At 52.1% G+C, this 22,099-nt stretch overlaps 1 protein-coding gene across 1 annotated transcript in view; it reads left to right on the forward strand.

Annotated features, from left to right (window-relative positions):
• The first annotated feature begins 16,766 nt into the window (after window positions 1-16,766).
• Window positions 16,767-22,099, forward strand: part of LOC122363863 (metabotropic glutamate receptor 2-like) — an 89,234-nt gene continuing 83,901 nt past the window's right edge. Inside the window, exon 1 of the mRNA XM_043333662.1 lies at window positions 16,767-16,968. Within this exon, the coding sequence (XP_043189597.1) occupies window positions 16,767-16,968 (202 nt within the window). The remainder of the gene's footprint in view (window positions 16,969-22,099) is intronic.

A 22,099-nucleotide genomic window follows, 5' to 3' on the forward strand; every position in this document is an offset into this window, starting at 1 on the left:
GATCCTTCCGGATTGGTAGATATTTTATTTTACAGTGATTCGATTCGGAATGGGAGAAAGGTCATGCCTCTGGATTCCGAAACTTTCTCGCCTCATATAACCGGCTCCCGCTTCAGCCTATTTCAGAGGACACGGTAAGCCACCTTCCCTACTCCACAGCTAACAATAGCCGCGTTTACATAGGGCTAGTTGCCAGATAGTGGAATTCCACTAACGAGACATTTTTTCCACTAACGAGACATTTCAGGCACCTTCAGATAATTCTGACGACCTATCCGGCCAGAAGGACCAAACCGATTGACAAAAATAAATACATCGTGGCGGATGAATACTTCAGGCCGAGACATAGTATAGATGTCGCAACTCGCGGCCTTCCCGGCAGTAAGGGCGAGGTATAGATGACGCTACTGCAGCAAGTCACTCACCGTTCCATGCTTCTATCCTCAGGATACTGAAATCCTTCTCCTCCACGCCGCAACTCCCCTCCGGGCTGGACAGGCAACTATCTCATGCGGGCTGCTCCCTTGGAGCGGCACCGCTGCTCCCGAGGGAGCGCACCCCGTAGCCGGGTGCAGTGAGTGCCTTGGGGCTGGGTGGCCTGTCCTCTGGACGGGCTCAGCCCCGGCGACTCACTAGGGTGCCTGCCCAGACCAATGTCTCCCCCTATATCCTATCATCCTCCCGGCTCTGAAATGGTCTCATTGGACCGAAAGGGCCTAACCCAACAAAACAAACAAACAAGTCACTGGAACGTACGAGTCGTGGAATGGAACGGAAGATACGGAACGGGGGCTTCTTAACGGAAGCTTATTCGTTTTATTTTCATTTAAGAATTGATTTCGTGCGCTAGGGAAAGAACATTGTCTTCTTTTTTCTTACGTCTGCACCCCCCCCCCGTCCCTTCCATCCCTTGGATCAGCCAGTGTGCAGCAAGAGGGTTCATCGGAGAAAAACAACAAAGAGCAATCCTCCCTGAGCCTGTCAGGTCAGAAATAACCTGAGCATAGGCGGCGGAACGGGGAGGGCACCGGGGCACCGTGCCCCCTTTGATTTTGGCATTTTAACATTAGCCCTATGGGCGCTGCGTGGAAAGAATGGGACCAAAAGTCGGCGGTGCCCCCCCCCTTAATTGAAGGTGCTCCGCGGCTGCTGAACCTGAGGACCGTTCGTTATGCCCTACTGCCCACGCTTCTTAAAATTTCAGTAGTAGTCAGTTATCTCGCCAAAGTTTCCGTATAGGGGTTGGCAAACACAACTGAGCCTCGTGAGTGGGATGAGTACTGGACACAGAAGTGGACAATCTGTTGACAAGGAGCCCGCAATGATAATATCTCGAAACTCAGGACTACGCATACAAACACTTTAAAAGCATCTAAATCTATACTATAATCGAAAGCCGCATTGTTGTGAACTACCGGCACGTGCGTCCAATCACCATCAAGAACGGAAGTCCGACCTACAGCAAGCACGACAGTCCGATCATAGATGTATTGAAAAATAACTAGCAACTTTAAACATCGCCTTCCTCAGCCACGCTCTACACCGCATCACATAAGAAAACCGCCAATATCGATTACAAAACACACATAAAGGAATTTCGTAGGTATAGATGAGAGGAATACTTCACCTCCTTTATCTGGCGCGTCAATAGGTATAAAGTAATCTTTGGCGTCTACGCACTAGCAACATCTATAATGCAAACAGCAGTTCAGAAGCCATCCACTAAAATTGTAACAAGGCAAGGGTTGGTCAAAATAAATTATAGTCACCGTGATAAATAGCAAACGAAATACAGAACAAGCACAACAAAGCATTCCACACTTGTTTAGACTGTACCTACAATATGCCTACATAAGACATTGCAGCAATGTACAAGGGAAACATTCTTTAAAGATGCCACCGTGAGGAGTTTTAAAAGTTTGGTGAACATAGTTACGAGTCACTGCACAAGAAATGTCGCGGTCGCCAGCCGGCCCAGGCGAAAGAGTCGACGGAGACGGCGTCAAACAAACCCGAGAGGGGGTAGTTTCATCCGCATCAGCGGAGGCGCTCTCTCTACCAAGGTCGTCAGTTACCAGCCGCAGCACCCTGCTGGCGATTTGATAGCTGCTCTTATTCTCAGCTGGCTGAGCGCCATGTGCCGGGTCATCCGGCTCCATGATTTCCCCTTTCATTAGCAGCTGCTGTTGTAGTTATTGTTGTTGCGTTCCTTTCAGCCGCTGCCGCAGCATAGCCGTACGGTTCTGGATGGTTCTCACGGCGGCAGCCAGGGTCACCAAATCCGTCTCCCCGTAGCCACACCAGACTCGGGAAAATGTACCGAGATGTACCGAGCCAATGTTGCAGCACTCGCGGCATTCATCGGTAGGACTCCGCCCAACCCAATGTCGGCACTGACAGGAGCCCGACCAGTGGTCCAAACGAAACTGATGAAAATCGACAGCTGATGAGCGGTCCTCCACTGACGCCGGACGGGTGGCGACGGCGCGGCCGGTCCTGGAGCTGGAACAGCAGAATGGACCGGCCGGGACACGCGGCTCATCAGTCCATTCGTCCTGCTACTCCCCGTAGACCCCAGCTCCTTCGCTGCAGGTTCTCGCGTCTGCCGACCCGTCCGTCCACACCCACGCGGCTCGATAGGGGAGGGGAGGGCAGATATCGTTACGTCGCTTGAAGCAGTTCAGCTGCCGAGGCTCTTTGTCGCAACGCCGCCAGCGCCGCGCATCGCAACAGCACATACCGTGGAGTGCCAGCCTCTTCGCGGCAGACGCGGCATCGGGCAGCAGGGCACTCCACGTCGTTGCATTGTGGGCATCCCGCCTCGGGAGGCGGCCGATGCAGAGCAGGTACTGGCGGATGTCGATAACGACTGCACGGTCGGCCTCCAGGACGGAGCCAGGACAGCGGTCGACCCATATCGACCGGTACCATCCGTCCGGCCAGCTCCGCTGCCAGGCGCGCGCAGCGTCGCGCGCGCGCCTGCCGTGGCGCGCCTGCCTTGTAGATAGTGCCCACGTCGATTGGCGCTACCGTTGGGATAGACGGCGGTCGACCCATATCGACCGGTACCATCCGTCCGGCCAGCTCCTCCAACACCGCTCTTAGGGCGAATAGCTCGCCGCGCGTGCTAGAGCAGAGGGCGCCTGCCGCGACACGCACCTCTCGGATGTCGCGGTTCGGGGGGGGGGGGTAGCCCCTCCTCCTCCATCTAGCACACCATCGGTGGCGGAGCTGTCTGACCAGATCAAGCTCGCCTCAGACGGGAGCTCCGCCAGACGACTTTCCGCCGCCTTGGCTCGCCAGCCGTCGCGCCCAAACTCGCTTCAGGCCGTGAGTCTATAGCCGGCGCGGTGGCGTGGCTTCGCCATGATAGCCTTGGGCGGGTTGTCCTCAGAGAACGCATTCGCATTGGCGAGGAGGCGAGCAGCGCCACGAGTCCTGAAAAGACCAAACAATATCAATACATAATGTAGACAATCAAAATTGTAAAAATTGGCATTAACTGCGCAACTGATGTTTGCTTGTTTGTTTATTAGGGTTTACGGGCGCTGCGGTGGTCATTTTGCACCCATGAAGCTGTTCTGGTGAACCTGCGCAACTGAGCAGTGATCATGCCATAAGTTATGTTTGGCGTAGTGGCAGGGTTCCACCTAAAATTTCGGCGCACGTCAGGTGTAACGTCACATGCGACAAATTCAGCGCATGTCAGTTGGGCAAAGTAAGGCTGATGGAATAATATCAAACGAGGGCACCAAAAATTGATCCTAAATGACCATACTTGGACATTAATGCAGACCCTCTCTGTATCACCAATTGTCAGAAAACAAGCAGGTGTTTCAAGGAGCGTTAGAGAGTCATGAAGCCAGGATAAAACACAGTGCTATTTTCTCAAAACAGTTTGTACATGATAGAGTTAGGTAACTCTCTCTCTCTCTCTCTCTCCGTTTACCATTTGCAAGGCCAAAAAGGCCAATTGGTTTTGAAAGACATTGGATTACAAGCTGAGCATTTTTTACTTTATCATAAAATGTTAAACCTGCGTGTAGATGAAGTCTGAACGGTGGTTTGTAGGCTGATAGGTTGGAGGTTGAAGGTTAGTAGGGAAGGTAAGGTCAGGATAATTTCTGCTTTTTATTTTCATTGGACTTCAGTCTTCATCAACACACGCATCAAAAATATCATCTATTTGAGCATCTTCAAGCCTCAATATACAAGTTGTACCACAACAAATTAAAATTGATGTCATGCCAACATATGGTCATGATTTTTACCACCAGAATTGAATTAAATGCCTATTGATGCTTTACCTAATATTTTGAAGCCTGAAATCTGATTAACCAAACATTTTTTTCTTGTGTTGGCAGTCTAAAATTTGGCTGGCTTGAGCGCGATGCTATTGCTCTAGCAGAATCTCAACGGATGTCTACAAAGTGCCACTCCCAAGAAAGTTTTTCAAGATTCTAAAACCACAAACTTTGTTGATGCCTGATCGTGTGATGGTAAATCAAATGATAGCACTCCATCTGAGGCCAGTTTTACAAACAGAAAATAGCCACCTGCCGGATTATTTTGCCTAAAGGCTAATTCATATATGGAGTGTAAATGGTGAAGCCCTCCCTGCTTACATGTCTATCGCGTTTACCCTCTGTATGTTGTACCTACGTGGAATGGATATATGAGGAGAAAAATTCCAGGCAGCTATTTTTGTTGGTAAATCGGGTAAAGTAAAACTGGCCTCTGAACGAAAATTTGGACTGAGTGAGATCTGTCGGCTCTTTGGTGGTTTGGATAGGAGTTGATGATTTTAATTGAAAGATTAAAAGGAAAGGGTTTCAAGACAATCGGCATGACAAACCAACACCTTACCTGCAGTTTAAGTTTGTCGATTTCTTCATCAAAATCTAGTCTTCGTCTAGTCCACAAATCAAGATAAAATTACTGGATAGGTACAACTTCTTCTTCTTCTGCACCTCACCTGCCACCCCCTACACTTCTACCTTATTCTGATAAATATCTTTACATAATTTTCACAAGAATGCCACTCAACGGGGTAGATCTAAAAGAGTGCAGGGCTTAAGTTTTGAGCTATAGAGTTCTCAGTGATTTTGAGACATCCAATATGTCTTTGGCACGCCGTATTTGTCTCTCACCGCCTGCGAATTCGGCGATATGATTGGTCGAAGGCCGAGGCTATGGGTCCAAGAAAAGGCCAAGATTCCTGCCAAGATTCTTACAGATAGCCAAGGCCGATGACTGACGTGACTGACGGCATGTTACTGCCCTTGGCATATTGCCAATGCACTGCTCCGTCATATCGGCAGTAATGTCAACAGTCATATCGGAAGTAATATGGTAGCTATACGCAAAAACCATTTGGTGTATGGCTACCATACTTTTCCGATAACGAGACATTCTAGATCAATCTCTCTACTGTTGGCGACATCTGCTGAGAAATCCCAAGACCGAACGCAAGCACATAAAAGTAATGCACTGTAAGGATGCGTTCGAAATCTGGGAAGTGACGGATTTCATTCCTCAATGCGTTTCCAGCCTTCCCCATGCTGTTCGTTCCGCCATCTATTGCCATGGTTCGCATTCGCACTTCATAAATTGACCACCCCGCCAAGTAGGTTGGTATCAAGTTGGTATAGGTGTCGCATTGCTCTGGTCGATCAGGCTGAGCCAGCTGTCTGGAGAGTGGAGCCGATCAAAAAAAAAAAAAAACGCAGAAATTCAAAAGACCGACTCCAAAGCAATGGCAGCATGCATATCAATAGAGCGTAATTCTGTCATGATTGCGTCAGAAGCAAACATAATGGCAAGAGTTTCTTGTGTGTCGGTAGGCGCGTGTGGAGCCGCTGGACCGACCGGGGACGTACAGAAGGGGGGGACGGACGGGGTGCGCCTCCCTGTAGGGGTTTTCAGGGCTCATGCTGGCAGAAGGCCCACGTTGGCCAAAATCACGTCGGAGACGAACGAAATTCATGGGAATCCCCCAAAAAATTACGTCAGGACAATCAAGGCTCTCCGACTCCGTCGCCTGCCACCCAGGGTCCTTCAATTTACTACATGGGGCCTCCTGTGAATAACCGCTGGCGCTAGTGTCTGTGTCTGACCACTAGGGCCCCTCTGACTCCTCGGATAGAGGGCCCTCTGTAGGTAGGAGGCTCTCTCTACGGGATTCCTCCGCTCCCTCCCCCCCCCCCCTCGGCCAAATTCTAGGTTATACGTGCCTGCGCTAAGCCGGAGTCGGAGAGAGGAGTTGACGACCGAATGACAAGGAGTACTCGTCCTGAAAGTAAACATTTGGAATACAAACAATCCAAAGCTGTTCAGTATTTATTAGTGATGTCAATTATAGAAAATATGAATACCAATTCCAAACCAAATACCAACATAAACCGTGAAGAAATACCGATACCGAACCAACTTCATAACATGAGGGAAATACCGACTTTTAACCAATTTCTCAGCCTCTTATACATAAGTGAGGGTTCATAATACCAACAAAATACCAAGTACATTAGGATTGAAATACCAAATACCAAGTTGGTATCGGTTTGGTATCGGTATACCAAAAAATTGGCATCCGATTGACATCTCTAGTATTTATATCATTCGAGAGCAGTGCCTTCAATTTGGATACACTTAGCATTCATTTCCCACACCCGTGTACACTCCACGAAGGCTTCTCCGCTGCGGACTCCCGCTTCCGCCGATGCGTCAGTTCATACCCTGATGGCTTGCTGGGGAGGGTGGCCAAGTGTCGCTGTGCCGCCAGGTGTAGTTCATCAGCCGAGGCGTCGCGCTGCAGTGTCCCGATGTCCAGCCTGAAGGTGAAGTCTGGGAAGGCGGCCACCTCCCTCGGCGGAGCACTGGCATGCAACCAGCGGGGTCGAGCGGCAGGGCGATCCCAGCCGCTCGCCAGGTTTCGTGCCCCACCCCACGCCAGCCCGTCATCGACTTCAGTCGGCTGGGCGGCCCATCTTCCGCGATAGTCCTGAGGGCTTGCCCTCGGGGAGCGCGTGCGCCTTGGCGAAGAGCTTCGCTACCAGCACGTCTCGCCGGGCGGCCAGCGGGCACCGGCATCAGTCCGGACTCCGCCGTCACTGCGTGGGCTGGGGGTAAACAAGGGGCAGCCGGTGATATACGGGTCACCGCCCGCATCTCCCTCTGGAGGAGTTCCACGTGGGATTGTGGCGTCACCAGGAGCCAGGTGGCGGCCGCGTGCACCAGCACTCCACGGACGTATCCAGACGCTACAGCGCAGAGCTGTCGTTCCTCTAGTCCCCAGCCCCGCGCTGTCAGCTTGCGAAGCTGCTGGATCCCGGGCGCACTCGGGAGCGGAGACTGCGGCAATGGGCCCCGAAGTGAAGGAGCAGGTTGAGGGGGTGGCTCCGAGTAGTTTGAGACGGTCGGCTGCTGGAGCCGACTTTTCGTCGACTTTGATGGCGCAGTCCACGGCGTCCGCGGCGCTCTAGGAGACGACGAGCAGCTGCGTATTTCACCCGCTACCAGCATCTTGGACTGTTTTGCCCAGCGCAACACAGCGTACGTCGCCTGCCGCGTCCGGCCCCAGTTCAGTATCGTCTGTTTCCATTAACACTCTGAAATGACAAAATAATTAGCCATTAAAATCAAAGTTCAGCACTGACGAAGTTTAACCAAACTTGCCATTTCAACATAACACAGTGAGCTGTCAGAATGCTGTTCTTTTGTGCTTTGACACAGTTGCAAAATAGGTACCTTCATACGTATATCATAGAAGTAATCAGGGACGTATCCAAGGGGGGGGGCGACGGGGGCGGTCGCCCCCCCCCCTGGGCCCTGCCGGGCCCCAAAAGCGGGCCCGGCAGGGCCCGCTAGGCAGCAAGAAAGCGGGCCCGAAGGGCCCGCTTTGGGGCCTAGTCAAGAACAATTTGGGGTCGGCTGGGCCAAAAAGCGGAAGGGCATGTTCAGAAGGATTTGTTCGAATTTTTTGGTTCGCGGATGGGCCCCTGGAGCCCTGCCGGGCCACAAACAGGTCCGTAACTGGGCCCTTCGGCCCACTTTTGGGCAGAGCGAGGGCAATTTGGAGCCCGGCAGGGCCCCAAAAGCGGAAAGACCCGTTCAGAAGGATATGCTCGAGCCTTCGAGCTTGAGGAAGGGCCCCTATGGCCCTGCCGGACTCCAAACGGGTCCCTTATCGGGCCCAAAGGTATCGCTTTTGAGCTAATTGGCCCCGGAGAAGTTATGGTTAGCGGATCCGAAAAAAAATCCTCTTCCGTGCCCAGTCACAGGGCCTGTCTGTGCCCTAGATGTGGAAGGGCCCGCTGAGAAGATCTTGCCCAGGCTTTCGGGTCCAAAAAGGGCCCATAGGGTCTTGCCGGTGCTCATATGGGTCCCTAGCCGGGCCCCACAAGCGGACCGGGCCAAGCCAATGACAACCGGGGGCCCGGGAGGTCTACAAAAGCGGAAGGGCCCGCTCAGAAAGCCTTGAAGCAGGCTTTTGAGCTTAAGTATTGGTCCCTCGGCCTCGACAACGTATCAAGAAAGCGAGCCCAGATGTACACTTCCGTGCCCAGTCTCAGAAACAGCTTGTCCTGGCCGGGCCCCAGAAACGGAAGGGCCCGCTGAGAAGGCCCTGCCCAGGCCATGGGGCCCGAGGAACAGGCAACAGCCGATGATGGGACCCTTTCGACTGACCTCATGGGGCTGCTCCTGTTTACAGTTCTCCGAACAAAATGAGCTCCATAGTTGCGCCACGGATGGCGTTTGGGACAGGCGGTGGGGGAGGCGTTTGAACACCCTCTCTCTCTAACTCGGCTCCTGGGCCACGTAGCGACACGTAAGCGTACGTGGCATTCGGAAGAGCGTAAAAAATCATGCCGAAAGTAACTCGGTCATTTTCTAGGTCAGGTCAAAGGTCAGGTCACCATAAGTCAGCAAAGGTCACATTTTGCCTATTTCAACATTGTTTGACAACTCCGGCGCTTAACCCGGGTACAAACAGAGCTGCAGCGCCACAAAAAACGCATTCAATAGTTCTTTTAACGTTCTTTCCGTAAACTGTTCTCAGAATTGACCTGCGATTAACCCGCGCACCGACGGGGGTCCGCGCCAACTTAGAACCGACGGGGGGGGGGCGGATGACCGCCCGCCCCCTGAGATCTCAAGAACGAAGCAAGATAGCGACAAGCGGTAAACGGCATGGGGTACGCACGGACAAGGTCTACAATTTTTAATTAGGTCATTTCCAGATCAGGTCAAAGATGACGTCACAGGGGTAAAAAAGTCAAAATGGCGGCGCTAGATATGAAGAGTTTTTCTCGAATAACTTTCGAATTAGCCAAGCTAGGAACAAACTAAGGGCACCATCGTGATCCTCTCGTCAATCCGCATCGAATCATACTCCGTTATCTACTGTAGCTCTGACACGACGTGACAAAGTTGCAAAAAAGTGATTTGAGGTTGGGTCATTCGAAGTAACCTGGTGATCTGACCTTAAAAGTTAGGAGGTTCAAACTTGCACTGTGTAAAATTAATGAGAAAATAGTCATGCCAAATTTCGCGGCGCTACGCGCCGCGGTTTTACCGCATAACCTCAAGGGGGGGGGGCGGATAACAGCCCCCCCCCGTCGGTGCTCGGGTTAACGGTTTAGCCTCTTGAGAGAAAAAAACTTTTAAAATAGTCGTTTTTATGAAACACTTTTTTTCTTTAACAATTTTCGACTCAGGAAAAGGCACGACATTTCTTTTGTCAGCATCGTGTTACTCTCGTCGAGACGCGTCGAATGAACTACATATAATTTGACCTTATCAGGTCATTTAGAAAATTTGAACTAAATTCAAGGTGACCTGACCTGAAAGGTCATGTTGCACATCCGTCAAACCGTATCGTCGATAAGGCCTGAACACATCTAAGGTGTTTTCAACGCTCTAGCGTGTCTCTAACAAATGCTATTGTCAAAAGCTGTGGAGACGTTTCGTGACCTGAGATGACCCCATAGACATAAGGAGGGGGTCACGGGTACAAATTTCCGATTTAGGTTGTCATTTTTTTATGTAAACAGGTGATTGAGGGTGCCTAGGATGACGTTTGCCTAAAAGAGGCACCTTTCGATTTTCTCCCATTTATAAAACCTAATGGAGAGGGCGCAAAAATTGACTTGACCTTATGTCACCACCGGTATGCAAATTTCGAGATAATCATTTTATACATACTGTTACTCTTATCAATCGCTAAAAGTTTCAAGCCGATCGTTCAGTCGGTGTTGCTATGGAGAGCATTCTAACCTTTTCTGAGGTGAGGTCACTTGACGTGGTCTGGTGACCTGACCTTGAGCGACCTGGGTGTAAAATTTTCATATCTGTAGATAAGATTCATCCCTCTTTTTTATATCCACGCAAAACCGCAAGGAGGAGGTGTTCAAACAGCCCCCCCCCCCCCGGCCGGGCGCGGGTTAACGAACTTCAACGGAAGTGAACTGCAAAAACGAACTTCAACGGAAGCTAACTGCAAACATGTTATCAAGGTCGAGAAACGCAAGACAATGCATTTTCATTTACAATGCCAAATTCTATCGTAAATTTGCTGTTTTTTCGACATTCTCGAATTTTTACACGCCAGGATAGGCAGTCGCTGTGGGGCCCCTTTTGGCTGACCTCCGGGCCCTTCTCGGCTGTCCCCCCCCCCCCCTGAGCGAAATCCTGGATACGTGCCTGGAAGTAATTACTGGTTATTATTATTGGAGGATTTTTTTGCAGCATTCTCGTCAAGTAAAATACATTATCTTCTTTATAAGGACCATAGTGTGAGGTGTAAATACAGTCTGTAAGGTTGTCCAGACTAATTGTGCCCCTATTTGTACGGCCTGGGCTGGAGCATGTACTGTTGGCATGTTTGCACGTCCACTTTGGATTAATCTGGCATGCTAAGCGAATGCGATGGCAGCGCCTTGCATTGCTTGCATGCGGTGGTTGGCATTGTTGGGAAGTGTTCTAACTATCTGTTTGTCCCGCTTTGCCCACAGCGTCGACTGGGTTGAATATACTTGTATTTCTGAGTGAACAGTTTCTCACATTTGGAGGCAGCCATTCAACCCAGTCTAGAACCCTTTCTTGCTTCCGAAGACGCTTGAGGTGGCAGAATTCCAGCAAGTCAATGAGTTTTTGTGATAGCGTGGAGGAAAAAGTTCAAGCACTCTCTTTAAAGTAGCGGCCAAGGAGCCACGGACACAGGACATGGCGTGTGCCCCTGTTAAGCCAGACAGATTTAATGGATCTGGTGATGTGGAAAGATTCTTGGCCCATTTTGAAGTGGTGTCAAAAGCCAATGAGTGGTCAGAACAAAAGCAGTTCCTACAGCTCCCTGCCTGCCTGACTGGACCAGCTTTTGATTTTTATCGCCAGTTGCCTGCCATGGAGTGTACTGACATTCACACACTGAAAAAGGCGCTCAAAGCTGAGTATCATACACCAGCTCTCCCTACAGATTATGCCATCATGCTGTCCAAGCGTTCACGCATGCCTGGAGAAACTGTCATGCAGTATGGCGAGGCTTTGAAGAGCCTTGGCAGGAAAGCATATGCTGCCTTCAGTGAAGAACAGTTGGGAACTGTTTGTCGCTCCACATTTCTGAACAATGTTGATGAAGCTATGAGAGTGCAGTTGCTACTGACCCTGAAGGAAACAGAAAGTTACAGGGACCTACTGCAAAGAGCTCGACAGCTGGAGCAGGTAATGGGACCTCGTGTACGTCATATTGAGGAACAGTCTCAAGAGCACCGCCTGGAGGATGAGGTATCCAAGCTGTCCCTGGTTGTGGCGAATCTGGAGAAGAAGGTGGATGCACCCCAGGCAGGACGACAGGAAAGGACTCACAGACGTTCACCGCCGGGGCCGTGTCCGAACTGTGGCCTGGAGGGACACTGGCGTAGGGAATGTACCAAGCCCAGTAAGGATCGACAGCAGACAAGTGCTGCAGAGGTTATTTGCTTCAAATGCAATACGCCTAGACATTTTGCTAAGGGCTGCGCGGCCCATTTTCAGTAGGCGCGGCTGGCGGGGGTGGGCGGAGAGTGATTCGTACCTCTGTACGTCCGCTTTACCCCGAGTCGGCCGCGCCTTGCAGCTGGAGCGCGGATTACCTGAACGGTGATGTTGTGTCGTCCTCCGTATGGAGGCCGGCCGCGGCGGCCCGCGGCTCGTCGGTGCGTGGATCTTGGAGCCGGCCCGCTCCGGCCGGCGGCTCGTCGGCGCTGGAGTCCAGTAGCGCGCCTGCTGCGGCCGGCGGCTCGTCGGTGCGTGAATCCTGGAGCGCGCTCGCTACGGCCGTCAGCTCGTCGGCGCTGGAACCCTGGAGTCCGCCCGCTGCGGCCGGCGGCTCGTCGGCGTTGGAGTCCAGTGGCGCACCTGCTACTCTCGACTACTCGTCGGCACCGGATCCCCGTGGCGCGCCCGCTGCGGCCGGCGGCTCGTCCGCGCTGGAGTCCAGAAGCGCGCCTGCTGCGCTCGGCTGCTCGTCGGCGCCGGACCCCGGTGGCGCGCCTGCTGCGGCTGGCGGCTCATCGATGCTGGAACCCTGGAGCCCGCCCGCTGCGGCTGGCGGCTCATCGATGCTGGAACCCTGGAGTCCGCCCGCTGCGGCCGGCGGCTCGTCGGCGCTTGAGTCCAGTGGCGCGCCTGCTACGCTCGACTGCTCGTCGGCGCCGGACCCCCGTAGCGCGCCTGCTGCGGCCGGCGGCTCAACGGCGCTGGAGCCTCGGGGCGCGCCTGCCGCGGCCGGCGGCTCGGCGCTGGAACCTCGGGGCCCGCCTGCTGCGCTCGGCTGCTCGTCGGCACCGACCCCCGTGGCGCGCCTGCTGCGGCCGGCGGCTCATCGGCGCTGGAGTCCAGTAGCGCGCCTGCTGCGCTCGGCCGCTCGTCGGCGCCGGACCCCGGTGGCGCGCCTGCTGCGGCTGGCGGCTCATCGATGCTGGAACCCTGGAGTCCGCCCGCTGCGGCCGGCGGCTCGTCGGCGCTGGAGTCCAGAAGCGCGCCTGCTGCGCTCGGCTGCTCGTCGGCGCCGTACCCCCGTGGCGCGCCTGCTGCGGCCGGCGGCTCATCGATGCTGGAACCCTGGAGTCCGCCCGCTGCGGCCGGCGGCTCGTCGGCGTTGGAGTCCAGTGGCGCACCTGCTACGCTCGACTACTCGTCGGCACCGGATCCCCGTGGCGCGCCCGCTGCGGCCGGCGGCTCGTCGGCGCTTGAGTCCAGTGGCGCGCCTGCTACGCTCGACTGCTCGTCGGCGCCGGACCCCCGTAGCGCGCCTGCTGCGGCCGGCGGCTCATCGGCGCTGGAGCCTCGGGGCGCGCCTGCCGCGGCCGGCGGCTCGGCGCTGGAACCTCGGGGCCCGCCTGCTGCGCTCGGCCGCTCGTCGGCACCGGCCCCCCGTGGCGCGCCCGCTGCGGCCGGCGGCTCGTCGGCGCTGGAGTCCGGTGGCGCACCTGCTACGCTCGACTACTCGTCGGCGCCGGACCCCGGTGGCGCGCCTGCTGCGGCCGGCGGCTCATCGATGCTGGAACCCTGGAGCCCGCCCGCTGCGGCCGGTGGCTCGTCGGCGCTGGAGTCCGGTGGCGGGCCTGCTGCGCTCGGCTGCTCGTCGGCGCCGGAACCCCGTAGCGCGCCTGCTGCGGCTCCAGCCGAGGCTGTACAAATAGGGGCACAATTAGTCTGGACAACCTTACAGACTGTATTTACACCTCACACTATGGTCCTTTTAAAGGAAATAGTTCACTTTCACGAAATTATTTTTTTGCAATGGATTTATGATTTTTTATGTTCAAAATGATCAGCAAAGAAAATAAAACCTATTTATAACAAAAGATTATTTTCTATATTTTGATATAGGAAGGACTTTTCAGTTTCTGTAAGGCACAGGCGATCCAGTATGAAAAGAGCATGGGTCCCGAAAATTCTTCAGAAACTAGAGAAATTATCGCGGCCACCGGTATTTGGGTGATCTGCTGCTGCTGAATGTCCTTATTGATCAGTACGAGAATTTCTCTAGAGTTCTCGTAGATAATTTCTCTAGTTTCTGAAGAATTTTCGGTACCCATGCTCTTTTCATACTGGATGCGAATATATGCAAGGCACACATCCTCAACGCAAGACACCTTTTTCGGGACGAGAAATAGAATATCTTTGCCTAGGGTGATCGTTGGGCTGTAAAAGCTCCTGATTTATGCTCGTCTCAGCCCAGGCTACGGAACTGCTATTCCAGTTCAAAACCCATGTTAAAAAGTGAACTATTTCCTTTAAAGAAGATAATGTATTGTACTTGACGAGAATGCTGCAAAAAAAAATTCTCCAATAATAATAACCAGTAATTACTTCTATGATATACGTATGAAGGTACCTATTTTGCAACTGTGTCAAAGCACATGTAAAACAACCATTCCCGCAATTGCTCCTTCTCGGTGGAATTGGGAGTGGAAAATTGGGCTTGAAAACTGGAGGTGAGAGTGGAAAATGATTTGCATTTGGATGTCGTTTCCCACCCACATCTACAAATTTTGGGACACTGCGCAGCAGTCAATGCACATTATGGTTCAGTCGCAAGCCTTGCTTTAATCAACGAAAGAAAATTATTTGCTCTATCATGCATCATGAATTAACGAAATTTTTGTTCATTTTTTTTTACCTTTTCTCATAATTTCATGCACACCTTAAAATCATGAAACTGTAGCGAGCAACTGATTTGAAGATAGAAAAGTCCTTGCTACATTTCTCGACATTATCAAAACATCTTTTTCCAAACATACCTATCAACATCCTGGAAATATGAGACTTAGCAATATATTGAGGTTCCATACCCTTGACAAGGCAAATGCACCAGCTTTTAAACCAAAACAACTTTACCAACTTTTAAATAAATTTGTGACTTCCATTGATACTCCCTTACAAAAAATCATTGTTGTTGCCTGCTGGATCGAAAAGCGAAAGAGCGCCCTCGCCCCTTCCGTGAGACCTGCACAAACTTACCAGGAGTCTGCAGTCAGAACACGACACCGTAATCATATTGAAAAAGGGCATAGCGTATAGAAGAGTAGCAACTAGCGTCTCACTGACCTTAGACCAAAATATTTCTCTTCATGACATCCACGCAAGGCCAATGCAATGTATGTAGATTGAGATAGGCATATCACCAGTATAACGCCTTTAGGGGCGACTAACGGAGCGAGCGAGAGGGTGGGCCTTGCACGTGCGAAATTTCGAGGGGGTACCTCCAACTGACTTGTGCACGGCACCTTACTAACCGGTCTCTAGCGATGTGCCAAATTTGAGCACAATCGGCCCAGCCGTTCTCGAGATCTGAAAGCGGCACCCTGCACGTGCGCACGTGCAAAATGGGTCCCAACTGACTTGTGCACGGCACCCTACTAACTGGTCCCTAACCGTGTACCAAATTTGAGCGCCATCGGTCCAGCCGTTCTCGAGATCTGGAAACGACCCCTGCACGTGCGCACGTGCAGCAGCACCCCAACCCTGGCACATGGATATGCAGTGCCTAGTGGGTGCCTACCTACATGCCAACTTTCAGCGCAATCGGCCAAGTAGTTACCGAGATATTGCAACAATTGCAAAACTGACACCTCTTCGTTTTGCACGTGGCACGTGCATAAGGGGTCACCCACATGCATCGGGAATAGTCCAATACTTGGTAGAAGGAATGAAGCTACCCTACAAAATTTACCGCATGTAAATCGGTCAAGTGGTTGCTGAGATATAAGCCTCGCAAAAGCGTCCGCACGGCCGGCCGGCCGGCCGGCCGGCCGGCCGGCCGGCCGCTCATACTCAGAAATTTCCGTTAATCTAAGTAAAGACTCCGCTCGCTTCGCTCGCTCCGTAAATACAGAAATGATATGTCCAAATATGTCTTTGCCGCGTCATAGTTGTAACGCACTACGGGGATCTCCAGAGATCTGATTGGCTAATATTAGCCAATCAGTAGCATATGTTACTGGAAACTGTCATAGTGGAAGTAAATTGGTAGCTGTTTCAGCTACCAAATTGATGAAGGAAATAGGGAAAATTGCTTATTTTACACGAACACCAGTCATACGCTAATCAAAGTAGAGCTAATGAAAATGGCATTATCCCACGAAGGAAAGCCAATTTGCCACGTAAGCCACCATGAATAGATTTGCTGAGCTTGTCATCACGTGTTTTTAACAAAAAAAGTCAATGAAATCATGTAATTTACGAATTTCTAGCACTCACATGCATATTTTCGTCTGCACACCGAATTGCGTCCAGGATATTGGCCATGGCGTATTTCTCGGGAACCCTCTGTTAGTGGAAATTCCACTATCTGGCAACTAGCCCTATGTAAACGCGGCTAATAGCTCTCTCTCTCTCTCTCTCTCTCTCTCTCTCTCTCTCTCTCTCTCTCTCTCTCTCTCTCTCTCTCTCTCTCTCTCTCTCTCTCTCTCTCTCTCTCTCTCTCTCTCTCCCGCACAGCCGTGCTCTCCGGGCGCTCGGCGCCCCGCGGCGGACCGGGCACCGCACTCAGCTCTGTGCCGGGGCCGACCCGACCCGACCTCCGCGCCGCCGCCGGCAGCGGCCGCCGTGCCATCAGTCGGCCGACGCCGGTTGATGTGGCGCGTGACACGACTGCCGTATCGGCGGCACCGACGGACGCGCCGCCGCTGTTGCGTCGTCGCCGACGCGGGTCGGCCGGCTCGCCGGCGGCGGCACTCTCGCGCTCGCTCCGGTCTCGACCGATGAGCGGTGGCGGTACGACGATGTGGGTCTGTGCGCTGCTGTGTGCCGCTCTGGCAGCCGTGGCTGGGGGCCGCTGGTCGCAGCCCGATCCGCTGACGGCTATGAAAGAGGCACACCTCCGCTCGGCGAGGCTCAAGGTGGAGCTCGAGGGAGACCTGATGATCGGCGGACTGATGATGGTGCACGAGCGGGAGGACCCCTGCGGACCCATCATGCCTCAGGGTAAGTGTCGGTCATCGGCGCGACTGCGGACCCATCATGACTCAGGGTAAGAGCGGGCTACTGCTGTGTTGACCCATGGCGGAAGAGTGGTGAGGGACAGTTTTCCTAGTGCATGCCTTGTGAAGCTGCGGCTCATATGTTATAGGGATCGGATCTATTTTGTCCCAAAATTGTATGTAACTAAAAACATCACTACGCGTTTCAATGGAACCCAATATCCTTTGTAATGTGTCAGTTCAACCGACATAGAAATATTTCAATGTTCCATCAACCAACTGCAGAGAGCTCTTCGGCATATAAAACAGCTCAGCTTTGGTAACGCGCTGAATATTGTACTGTCAGCTAACAGCTATATATATTAGAACTAATCCTAACTTGTATAATTAATCCACAATATTTATGGAGCTTATCATGGCTGCACAGTTTGGGTGTGCAATACAATGCAATGTAATGTAAAATCTCGACCTGTGCGCCGTGAAGGGATGTAAAATGGTCCAACCATGGACCTGAGAATATTGTGCGGCAAGGTTAATGAAGCTAACATGAGTTATTGTTGAACTTGCGCATGGTGATGAATCAAATCTGGGCTTATTTCAAAATAAATTTTCTAAATAGTGCATACAAGCAGTAAATGATCTTGGCAAGTGAGTCCGAAATCTGAGCCACTGTTCGTACATTCATCGTACAGAGAGTCTCAAATCTCTCAGTGTATTTTTCGTCACCCCTGAAGTCAAATAGCCTGTTCACTGCTTAGTGGACCGTTCGATCTTTGCGATTGTTTTATACTATTGCTCATACTAATGAAATTTTGCATGCATAATTTGCTATTTGCAAGCCGCTCAGCTTCTGCGTGTTATTGTTCTGGCGCTCATTGGCTTGAAGTCCAAATTTTACATTCATTCATTTGTTCAGGACATGTGATTGACGCTGGTCTGTTGCCTATACATTATACAAGGCAAATGTAATCAGTGTCATTCAGCTAAGGGCTTACATACCCATAGGCGGTCCCAGGGGGGGGGGGCCACGGGGGCCATGGCCCCCCCTTTGGTGCTGAAAGGTGGGGCCATACTATCTTTTGGCCCCACCTTTCAGATCGAACAAAAGTCCTAGAAAGCTTTTTGTATGTTTCATTTTCTTTCTTGCGCCATCAAAGGACGTAAATTTCACTCATGAGTAGGCTCAGTTTCGCATTCTGTCATTTTGGCGGTCAGTGTCGCTGGCACCGGTTCACGAGTATGGCCGGATCTTATATGGAATATCAGCGTGGGTTTACTTGAGGCTCTCGCAGGCCCAGCAATGGCTGGCATGAGACCCTCTTCGGCAGTGCCGGGTGGGCCCTGCCAAATGAGCGTGGCTCTACGACACCAACCCCGCGTTCGATGTCTCTCGGACGGCGAAGATTCTACGCCGTCCGGCCAATCACGTTTCATAACCGCAGCCGAGCCCCCGCTGACCTTGGACGGGATTGGCCGGACGGCAAAGAATCTTTGCCGTCCGGGAGACATCGAACGCCGCCTAAAGTAAGACCTGATGGGTTGGTGCTGTGCACCTCAGAAGCCCGGTGGTGACGCTGTATGCCAGCTTGGTTTCTTAAATTAGCGTGGGACCTCCGGGGCCTGCATAGAGTTTGCATGAGCTAGTATGCAATCTCAGAGGCCTGTGTGTAATGTGTACATAGTGGCGGTCGCGGGGGGGCGGGACATCAGGGCCATGCCCCCCCAAAGGCCAACAAAGGGGGCCATCATATCATTTGCCCCCCCCCCTCAAACAACCGATGGGCCCCCATAGGTGTATGGGGCCCTGGCCCTTATTCGATCGTCACGAGGCCCCCCAAAAAACCACTCCCAGCTATGAATATAGCTCCCACACCGGTCTTTGAGCGTCCTACACTGACCTCTGAGGGAACTTCAGTGGCGGTCAAGCGCCCATGTTGGCCGCTAAGAGCCCACATCGACCTCTGAAGCCCCACATCTGGCCTATGAGGGCCCTAACCGGCCTCAGGGGCCCCAACCGGCGTCTGAGCGTCTCACACCGGTCTCTGGTGGCCTTTGTCTCTGGTGTCCCAAGACGAACCTATTAGGTGCCAATGAGGGCGCCGCACTGGCTGCTAAAGACCTGATGCCGGCCTCTAAGAGCCTGCATTGGCCTCTGAGGAAGGCCCATCTTGGCCTTCGAGGGCCCTCTGCTGGCCTCTGGGGTCCAACGACGGCTCATGCCGGTCTTTTAGAGCCCCACGCTGACCTCTGAGGACCCCATGTTGGCCTGTAATGAGTAAGGACCCACATTAGCCTCTGAGAGCCCAACTGGGTCTCTGATGGTCTCAAACTGCTGGCCTTTGCAGTTTGCAGGCCCTGTACTGGTCTCTGAGCGCCCTAAACTGGCCTCTAAGTGAAAACATACATGGGTGGGCTTCTGAAGATCAGAGGGCTTACGCAGACTCCTGCACAGCCTTACGTTGGTCCTGATCGAGATCACTTTACGTCCTGATGGTCCCGCGTAGATTCACTCATATTTCGACGTCGGGACCTCATGAGCCGTTGTGGGTCCTGGGGCTGGCAGAGACTGATGAAGTCCTCAGGGCTCAGGGCCAGTCTTTTTAGCATGAGGACTAGGCATTTGAGTGAGCCCCAATAGAGCCGTTGCGAAGCCCGCAGGAGTCGCGCGCGGCCCTCAGATGCCAATTTTGAAAGCCAGGAACCTTTGGTCTCCAGAGGTCGGTGGACGGTGTACGGCTCTCGCGAGATTAAGCGGTAGGTTTTGCAATTTTGCATTTCCGGTTATATCTCAGAAACTAATCGATCTACGACGAAGCCATTTTACACTATCATGGCCGACTTGTGAACCAACAAGTTGATCGCATCTTCAACACTTAAAAGCTTAAGACGACGAAGATGTAGCCTGAAGTACACTAAATTTTCTAGGTGCAAAACCTACCGCTAAAACCCGCGAGAACTGTACCTACTCTCTCCCGCCGCCACACAACTACTCGTATATGGGTAAATGTCATAGTCTGAAAATGCTCTCTGGGTTTCACATGCTTGTTCAAAGCAAGAGGTAGGTATCTGTACTTTTCCGAATTGTTTTATAGTGGGAAGGTCATGAATCCTCGTGCCCGACCTTCCAGTACATGCTACACCGATCCGGCGCCATGGTGCAGTGGCCCGACCGGTGGAAACACCGTGGGACGAGAAATGGAACTGGTGATTTTGCCTTAAATTGAGCTTAAAGATTCCACGCAAGAATGAGATGGATGAAGCATAAGTATGGCCAACTGCGCGGAGCCTCGTGGACGTAAAAATCACGGTAAAAGTGAGCCGAACACCCCCCCCCCCCCCCTCCGGTGACGGATAAATGTTATGTCCCGCGAGTGTGAGTTTGGCCCCCCCTTTTGCTAGCGGCTGCGACCGCCAGTGTACATACCTACTGAAGACAACTGTTAGAACCTTGGTTACTGGTTAGAACATGCTCCCTACCACTATAGCTATTAGCTGCGGACATGTCAACCGTATGGGAATAATCAATCACCATGCTTGTGGAGTTGCAACTTACAACCCACCTGTTTATTACATAGCATTTTATATTCTAGTTACGTTATACTTTTAACCCTCGCACGACCAGGCCATTTCTCATAACACGAACGACCAGGGGGGGGGGGGTTGTTACGACCCCCCCCCTGGCGTTTCGAAACGGAAGGTCGTAGAGCTTAGCGGAAAAGACCAACGGATTGCTCTCGCCGAGATCTCGCGATTGGTGGTATATTTTTTGGTCCTAGGTCAACATTTGACCTACTTTTGACCGGTCAAAGGTCAAATTTTCGGAAAAATAGACTTTTTTTCAACTTTCCGCGGCGATTGCGGCAAAACGGTGGGAGATATCGACTTGAAACCTTCACTATCGTGTTCCTTGATCAATTCTCTATCGTTTGGTATGTATTTCGTTTCCCTAGCTCTAAAAATGGCGCGTTGGGAGCGCCGGAAGTCGGCAAGGTCACAGTCGGCGGCAGAAATTCGAAAAATCAAAATTTAAATTTTTGAAATCTGATTGTATTTTTGGATTTGGGAGGTCCATTTGCTCCCTATAGAAGCTAATATTGCTGCATATTCCCATTGAGGTGACAAGAATTAGCAAAATAGTGGTTCGGGCGCTTTTCAAAAATAGTACCGAACGCTGTTCCTCTTGTGACGTCATAGCTCCGTGACCTGACCTGACCCGGTCAAGTTTCTTATACCATATGATAGCCAATACTTGCCCCAACATGCACGGGAAGTTTCATCACGATCCATCAAACAATGTGGGTATCACCGGCAGAAAACCTAGGGATTCGGCGCACACGTTTGGTAACTGTCGGCCGGAGGCTGTACCTCTTATGACGTCATAACTCCGTGACCTGACATGACCCGATCAATTTTTTTCAGCAAAAGATGCGCAAAGGTTGCCCCAGAGGGTATTGAAAATTTCAGCCCGCTACGACAAGCCGTTTAGCGTGCACTTCGAAAAAACCTCAGGGGGGGGGGGTTGATACAACCCCCCCCCCTAGGCGTTCTAGGGTTAATCATCTTGTTTGTACTGTGGGTCCATGACTTCATTCCATTGACCAAAGTACAAACCGTTGCAAAACACACCGCTGGAAAACACACACCGGAAAGTTGTCCGGGCATTCTGTTGGCATTATCACATCGTTTCTTGTAACGTCACCACAGCTCTGCCCGCTTTCCGTTGCCTTACTCACTTCCCGTCAAGCACATACGAGCACTCGTAGGTCAAGCACTCGTAGGTATTTTCTCAACCATTTTATACGTTCATTTTAACACGATTCGCACAAACATCGGTCTTCGAAACCTCATCGGAGAACACCAGTTAAGAGCCTCTCTCGGAGACCGAACGTCCGTCTCTATTGGCGCTCTGCTGAAGCGTTTAGAGCGGAGCCCCGATCAGCTGCCATCAATTTGTTCCTGATTGGTGTGCCTGCGGGTCGGATCGCTGGCCCGGTCGCCAGTTGGACGGATCAGCACCAGCCCGCGGGTGGCGACCTATCTTTATGGCACGTAAAGCCTCCGACACTAAATTCTACGGGCTGACTTAAATGGCGAAATCGGATGGATGGCGAGGACTGCTCTCGAGAAAGCCCATC

Source organism: Amphibalanus amphitrite, unplaced genomic scaffold, assembly GCF_019059575.1.
Source record: "Amphibalanus amphitrite isolate SeventyFive unplaced genomic scaffold, NRLGWU_Aamphi_draft 000644F_arrow, whole genome shotgun sequence".
Lineage (NCBI taxonomy): Eukaryota > Metazoa > Arthropoda > Thecostraca > Balanomorpha > Balanidae > Amphibalanus > Amphibalanus amphitrite.